The following is an 8,397-nucleotide window of genomic DNA, read 5'->3' as shown; positions in this document are numbered from 1 at the left end:
AAGCCTGTTTTGACCTCATGGTGGTGATTATTGGAGCCAAAATGATCCAAAATTTGCCCTGCAAGAAAGAAAAAAAAGGCAACGTTTAGAGCCCGTTTAGATTGTAAGTTTTTGAAGTTTTTATAAAAAAACAGAATACTATAGTAATATAATGTATATGAGATAAAAAAGTATATAAAAAATTAACCTAAGGAATTTTTCTGCGAAAGTTCACAATCCAAACACACAGTAAGTATTCCTATAAAATCTATTAATAACTGAAAGACACTTTTAATCAAACCCCCAAAAGCAGTTTCTTACGGATGAAAGAAAGGAAACACGCACGTTCCAATAACATCTGTTAATAACTGAATACTTTTAATTGAAAGATAGCAGCATGTCTTTGACATTGAGAAGTGCCAAAACTTCACGTAAACGTCGAATATGGAATAGTCAGTGAACTGAAATGTCAGATACAAGAAATGTCAAGCTTATTCGGCTAACCAAAGACATGGAAAAATAGAAGACGCAAATAATTTTTCTTGTTATTCTAATCATTTAGCAAATGGAAATGCAAGAACGTGAAAGGAACATTGGCCCAAGTTTGAAAGCATAAATAGCTGTAGTTTATCTACTCCAACCTACAAATTTCTTAAGTTTAGTGTGACAGCTCCAAGTTGTGCCTGGCTAGTAATTACATGAAGATGGCAGCCGCTGGCTTCGTTGCGATTCTTGCCATTTGTTTGGCTTTAGCACCTTCATTTTCCTATGCTTACGATGACGCTCCTTTACAGGATTTCTGCGTTGCTGTGCCTGATGCATCTGCAGCTGGTAAGTCCGATTCCATACTACAGATTCTGAACACGTTTTATTTGGAATCTTAACATTGTAGCTTACCTTGCCGGTCCGCATCAAATCATGGTTCATATTAGATCATGCCAATTTGGCCCAATCTGAATTATCTACTTTTTCAAGATTAATTTTCTATACACTAACAGCGTATATATTGTCGAATTTTGAATGCATGATAACTAATTACATTCTGAATTTAAAACTCAAATTTTGCATATATCATGCATTCAATTTTACTAATGTATGGAAGATTAATCCTTTTTTGTTTTTAGGTTGATATTCTTGAAATTTGACAACACATTCATTTCCTACTTTAGCAATGGGATTTTGTCAAAAATAAATAAATAAAAATCCAAAACCACTAATTTCCAAAAATTTTACAAGGCAAGTTGCTTAATCCGTTTACCTCAACTAGTATATATACCAAGAAAAGCTCAGTGCTTTCAAGATGGATAGTCTGCTGCACCAGTGGCTTCTTTGTGCTTTCTGAGGCTACTTAGCAAGTACATAGACTGTTACTACCGAATATTATCGAGAACACCAGTACTGCTATTATTATCACGGTTATTCTCATGAATTATTGCATAGAAAATATATATATATATATAAAAAACAACTTTCTATTATTTGTGTCCACGCACGTTAAAAGTAATCCTGTCTTCGTTACTCTAAAATTTCATAATAGGTTTATAAACAACATTTCCACAATATCAACAGTTCAACACGCCATGGCATATAATAGTCAAGTAACGATCTTCATTCACACATAATAGTTTTTTGAAATTTTATGACAACCAATTCAGCAATTTGCTCTGTGCAGAAGGGTGTAAAAAGGAAAGAAGAAAACCCCTTCACCATTTGATGCATACATAATATGTTATACATGCAAATTATCAGCTCTTTGAACCATACAGCAAGCATCCAACTTGTTATAACCCATCCATGGTTTTTTGTTTTCTGTGTCATTCTCCATCCTGTTTTTGTATTTTATGCTTATTTGATTATCGAACCATAAGCTGCGAAATTAAGATAAATCCAAAGTTACAGAAAAGTGTAAAACTCGCACAATTTTTGTGAGCGTCTACAAAATAGATGGGAGATTCATATTATAATGTTAGTGATAAAGAGATAGAATAACGATAGCCTTAGATGTATTAGTCACAGGTTGTAGTTTGCGACTTTCCCGGTTTTCTTTCACATGGGTGATTTATCCTCATCTTTTGTGCAGTGTTCGTGAATGGAAAGATCTGCAAGAACCCAAAACAGGTAACTAGTGACGACTTCGTCGGAACGGGCTTTAATATTCCTGTAGACACCAACAACTCTCTTGGATCTGCATTTAAGCTGGTTGACGTTAACGTAGTACCCGGCCTTAACACTCTCGGTCTCAGTCTACTTCGTGTAGACTTTGCACCAGGTGGTGTCATACCTCCTCACACGCATCCTCGTGCTACTGAGGCCGTCGTAGTAATCGAGGGTACCATCTATGCTGGTTTTGTCACCTCCAATCCAGCTGATAACACGAAAAATAGGTTATATGCTAAGATTTTGAAACCAGGAGACATCTTCGTCTTCCCAATTGGCCTAGTTCATTTTCTAAGAAATGTGGGGAAAACAAAGGCGATGGGGATTGTGGCTTTCAATAGCCAAAACCCTGGTACCATCACAATTGCAAATGCAGTTTTCGGGACAGAGCCACTTATTTCTCCTGAAGTTCTTACTAAATCATTTCAGCTGGACAAGAAGGTGATCGAGTCCCTCCAGTCAAAGTTCTAGTGGAGACATGTTTTGTCATCGTCGGAGGACAATCCTTTGTGTTTTGTTCCCCATCCAAATTAGACTAATGCTGGATGTGTAATTTATAAATTTTTTTTTTTAAGTTCAACGTCTGTATTTCAATGAAGTTTCTTGTATTCTGTGCTTGAAGGATACAAGATAGGAGCTAAACCTAGTGTTAAGTTGTTTGTAAAATTTTAAATTTGTAGGAAAAAGTTTATGCAATTCATGGTATTTCATCATCTGTTTTCTATAAGCTTTTTCCTAGACTATTTTGATTTTGATCTTTCGTTCGATTTGTGCACGACTAATCAGTGTAACAACCAGTGTATCCAGAAATGTGTACTATAGCTGACAAGTTGTCGATGCCTATGCAATAATAAAAATAAACCTAATTGTTAATTAAAGTAACCAAAACCCGGTTTCAAGTACTGGAGCAGGGACTCTAGGTGTGCAATGTGTTACTTGATTCACTCTGTTCCTGAAGAGTTTGCTTGATCCGATATACCCGAGTGGGATGGCTTTTTCACAAATAATTATTAATTTGTAAACAGAACAAGTAGAGTCGTATCCTCAGGGACTGGGGATATTTGTCTCTTTTGAAATCCAAAGTAACACGAGGGATGTTTTTGTATAAAGGATGACAATTAAAGCAATTCAACTAAAAATAAAATAGCCAACTAAAAATTAAATGACAATTCACTAAAATCAGAGTAATAATAATTAAAGGTCTAGCCAAGAAATAACTTCAGCAATGGTTCACCTAATTGATCATCGATACAAAGGCAATTCCAATTATTCACTAATAAATAGGTTATAACTGTCAAACAAGTGATGACAGTCAACCCCTCCTTACTGCGTCGGTGATTAAGGTACGTCTGTTAATCACTACTTTAATTGAGAAATAATCTTATGTACACCCGTAAGATTTAATTCCCCAATTGCCTTACGTATTAGAGGAGCCCTATTCTAACCAAATAACGCAGTACCAGGGTTATTTTAGATTAGCCCTCGTATTCCCCTGACACAAACTCAATCATGTCAGTTGTCACTATTTCAAGGCAATTAAACAATTACGGATTTAATGCCCTAATTAACAATATGTTACTAAATCAATTCACTATCCGGATCTAAGACAATCAATTAATTAAATAACCATAACCACTATAATCGGAGAATATGCAAATACCAATAAATAAGAGGAAAAGATAAAATTAAATCGATTTCACAATTTTTAGGCGAATCAAAACATCCGTTATTCCTTGACTAGACAAAGGGAATTTAGTTTATCCCTGATGCAAAAAACCCACACAAAATTGTAGAGAAAGCAGCAGCCATTGTCCTTCGAAATTGGGAAAATTCAATTCGTCCGAATATTGAAAAGATAGCAAAGCTACAAAAGGTGATTGATTGTTTTCACTTCGTTTGACATACGAAGAAGGAAAAGAAACTACTAAGAGCTAAAAGGAAGAAAAGTCAAAAGCTACGCTAAAGAAGTAAAAGTCCTCTGCCCAATTTCTCCTATCTAAATCATGCTTCTTCTTTTTTTACTTGCGGCGGCTCTCATGCAAGAAGAAGACTCCAGCCTCCTTTTCGTTGTTTAATGCTGTCTTCCGCAAATTACCAAAAAGGCTGCGTCTTGATGTTCCAAAATGCCCTTGGACGCTTGCTACTTGAATTTTTTCCTGATGACTGCCAAATTGGCATTTGTTATGGTATTTTCATTCTACTCCCTGTAATAAATGCAAATTTTCAAAAGTGAGTAGAATCGAACAATTAATCCACATCAGGTCAGGTAATAGGGGAAATTAATAATAAAATAAATGATAAAATTGCAACCTATCCATTCCCCCCACACCTAAACCATGCTTGCCCTCAAGCATGATAACAACAAACAAACGCCAATATTTGGCAATGGCTATTGTTCTATCTACCATATTGCCAAGATACTAAGAAAAAACTATATATCAAGTATCAGTGATCAAAATCCGAGAAACATTACCCCGGTTAGGTTCTAAACCACAAACTTCTTCAATTCCAGGTTAACTAATCTAAGAAAAAGGAATGGCGTACAACATTTATCAGCAAATGGTACAACTATTAACCAAAATCTCAACATTAAATCCATAAATTGGCAAACTGACTTTTATCACACATTAACACAACCTTCACTTTTTTTTTTCTTTTTTTTCTCAATAGCACAAAAGACTTAGTCTCTAACCATTGGAGCCTTTTGACGCGAACTCCAACATTTGCCAGATGGAGGAGCCCGGTTACTCAGCTCCTATTGTTATACGACCACGTACTCATAGAAAATACTACTTTTTGACGCGAGAATCGACACTTTAGGTGAAGATCTCCGGTTACTCAGTAGTAACAAATAGCGGAGTACAATCAACCTTATTCACAGCCAAATAACACAATAACTCAAAATAACACCGCAAAAAATAAAAAATAGCAGCAGTTAGCCCTATTTTTCTCAAACATGGAGAACTAAAGTTAATATTGGACCAATTCACATGAAAATGCCAACAATCCTTCCCAATGCCTAGAAAAGTTAACCAAGATCTCAAAAGAGTCAAGCAATCACCGATATTCACCAAAGAGATGTTCTTAGATTCAACCACATTAACTAGATACACTTTTATTATTAAAACTTGGCAATAGTAGAATTAGAGTCAACAATCCAACATCAAACTTTGGTATTCACATGAGAGCTAAGTACTAAGAAGTACTAAAAACTAGAAACACTAGCACCCTATCTACTCCCCCTCCACAACTAAACGATACATTGCTCTCAATGTAGCAAATAAACAACAAAAGCCAGAAGAAAGGCAACGGGCCTTCCTTGAAGTCGGGGTCACAGTGGCGGGTTAGGCGGGAATTGAGCAGTAAGACCCGCATGGTGCACAAACACTGCCAAATTCTGCGCCATGAAATGCACGTTGTTATCAATATTGAGTATCCGAACCTCCAAATTCTGAACCTACGTCCGGAGTTGGTACCATTCAGCAGCCCCTGGGGGTGGAGGAGGCGGAGCAGACGCAGATGGGTCGGGATCATCGCCAGCAGGGGACGAACGGGCAAACGAGGATCGAGGCGGGGCGCGAGGCGGTCCCGGGGGAGTGAACCGGTAGGAACCATCGACGTACTCAAGAACTCCCATCCTCTCCAAGCACTCTGCATTCAGGAATTTCATATCAAATGCCAAATGAAGGTCGTGATCCTGTAGATTAAGAACCCCAGTTGTACTGCCAAGTGTGTGATGTAGGATCCGAGAATCAGGGGTTTGTTCTTTTTTGGCAAAACGGTCTTGAACTATGCCGCCAACCAACACCCCAAGTTGACGTTGGTATTATTTTTCATACTCCAGATGAAGAAGATCTCGGGTTGAAAGAGTATACCGGAACTGTCCTTGCGACCAGAGTAGCTGTAAGCTAAGAGTCGCTGAACATATCGGACACTAGGGTCCTTAAGAAAAGAGCTCCTAGATCTAGAAGGGTAATAGCGGTGCCTGTCGACAGACATGTCTCTCCACACATCGTGGTAGGAGGATAGAAATGGCTCTACGTAATCACAGTCACTCTTAGCGTATTCCCTAGTCTCAGCATACGCCGGAGTAATGAACCCAAATGCCAGATTAAGTTGGGTAATGAAGAAATTGAACTCCTGAACCATTAGCCGAAAATTGGGTAATGGGGGTCTGAGATGCAGCACTGGAGTGCTCTTCTCTGAGTTGTCTGGTCTCTTTCCTTGTTCTGCGCGCAGTCTTCTCTGTTTCGGGGTCGAAAATTAATTCACCTGAACGAGAAGAACGAGACATACACTTGAAAAATACTAAAAAATTAGAACAAAAATGAACTTAAAAAGAAACAAATAACTAACGCCAGTCCCCGGCAACGGCGTCAAAAATTGATAGATTGTTGATGCCTGTGCAATAATAAAAATAAATTTAATTACCAATTAAAGTAACCAAAACCCGATTCCAAGTATTGGAGCAGGGACTCTAGGTGCGCAATGGATTACTTGATTCACCTTATTCCCGAAAAGTTTGCTTGATCCGATATACCCGAGTAGGATGACTTTTTCACAAATAATTATTAATTTGTAAACATGGCAAGTAGGGTCGTATCCTCAGAGATTGGGGATATTTGTCTCTTTTGAAATCCAAAATAACACGGGGGATGTTTTTGTATAAAGGATGACAATTAAAACAATTCAACTAAAAATTAAATAGTCAACTAAAAATTAAATGACAATTCACTAAAATCAGAGTAAAAATAATTAAAGGTCTAGTTAAGAAATAACTTCAACAATGGTTCACCTAATTGATCATCGATGCAAAAGCAATTCCAATTATTCACTAATAAATAGGTTATAACTGTCAAACAAGTGATGACAGTCAACCCTTCCTTACTGCGTCGGTGATTAAGGTATGCCCGTTAATCACTGCTCTAATTGAGAAATAATCTTAGGTATGCCCGTAAGATTTAATTTTCCAATTGCCTTATATATTAGAGGAGCCCTATTCTAACCAAAAAATGTACTACCAGGGTTATTTTAGATTAACCCGCGTATTCCCCTGACACAAACCCAATCACGCCAGTTGTCACTATTTCAAGGCAGTTAAACAATTACGGATTTAATGCCCTAATTAATAATAGGTTACTAAATCAATTCACTATCCGAATCCAAGACAATCAATTAATTAAATAATCATAAGCACTGCAATCGGAGAATATGCAAATACCAATAAATAAGAGGAAAAAATAAAATTAAATCGATTTCACAATTTTTAGGCGAACTAAAGTATTCGTTGTTCCTTGACTAGACAAAGGGAATTTAGTTCATCCCTGATGCGAAAAACCCACACAAAATTATAGAGAAAGCAACAGCCATTGTCCTTCGAAATTGGGAAAATTCAATTCGTCCGAATATTGAAAAGATAGCAAAGCTACAAAAGGTGATTGATTGTTTTCACTTCATCTGACATACAAAGAAGGAAAAGAAACTACTAAGAGCTAAAAGGAAGAAAAGTCAAAAGCTACGCTAAAGAAGTAAAAGTCCTCTGCCCAATTTCTCCTATCTAAATCATGCTCTTTTTTTTTTACTTGCGGCGGCTCTCATGCAAGAAGAAGACTCCAGCCTCCTTTTCGTTGTTTCCCCCAATACTGTCTTCCGCAAATTATCAAAAAGGGTCGCGTCTTGATATTCCAAAAATGCCCCTTAACGCTTGCTACTTGAACTTTTTCCTGATGATTGCCAAATTGGCACTTGTTATGGTATTTGCGTTCTACTCCCTGTAATAAATGCAAATTTTCAAAAGTGAGTAGAATCTAATAATTAATCCACATCAGGTCAGATAATAGGAAAAATTAATAATAAAATAAATGATAAAATTGCAACCTATTAATAGCTCATTTTCTTGAGCATTTACTTTCATTATATTTAGGAGGATCAATTCCACTTTATAACTTCCAAACTTGTTTATCATTCTCACTTGTACTCTAAACTTCAATATCGGACACTTTACATCCTAACATCGTAGATTTGTTCCACTTAATTTAATCGATAGGGATAATTTCAAAACCCTCTCTTGAAATTTCTGACACTTTCACTGACCTCCCTTGAGATTTTAAAAATTACACTAACCTCCCTTAAACTTAAGGTATTGGTAACAGAATCAGTCCAATTAAGAAAAAGTACTATTAAAAGTATTTTGAGGAGTGAGATGATAATTTTCTTCCATATATGCCCTTTTCTAATTGTTCTCAAGTTGTATTAGTAAAA

General features: G+C 36.6%; 1 protein-coding gene across 1 annotated transcript; it reads left to right on the top strand.

Annotated features, from left to right (window-relative positions):
- Window positions 1-611: 611 nt before the first annotated feature.
- On the top strand, window positions 612-2,849 carry LOC113712417 (germin-like protein subfamily 1 member 7). The gene is made up of 2 exons (XM_027235834.2): window positions 612-810; window positions 2,060-2,849. The coding sequence occupies exons 1-2, from the start codon at window positions 678-680 to the stop codon at window positions 2,605-2,607; spliced, it is 681 nt and encodes a 226-aa protein (XP_027091635.1). The 5' UTR covers window positions 612-677; the 3' UTR covers window positions 2,608-2,849.
- Window positions 2,850-8,397: the final 5,548 nt, after the last annotated feature.

The sequence above is a fragment of the Coffea arabica genome, chromosome 10e (assembly GCF_036785885.1).
Source record: "Coffea arabica cultivar ET-39 chromosome 10e, Coffea Arabica ET-39 HiFi, whole genome shotgun sequence".
In the NCBI taxonomy this organism is placed as follows: domain Eukaryota; kingdom Viridiplantae; phylum Streptophyta; class Magnoliopsida; order Gentianales; family Rubiaceae; genus Coffea; species Coffea arabica.
This window is presented reverse-complemented; position numbering and strand designations above follow the sequence as displayed.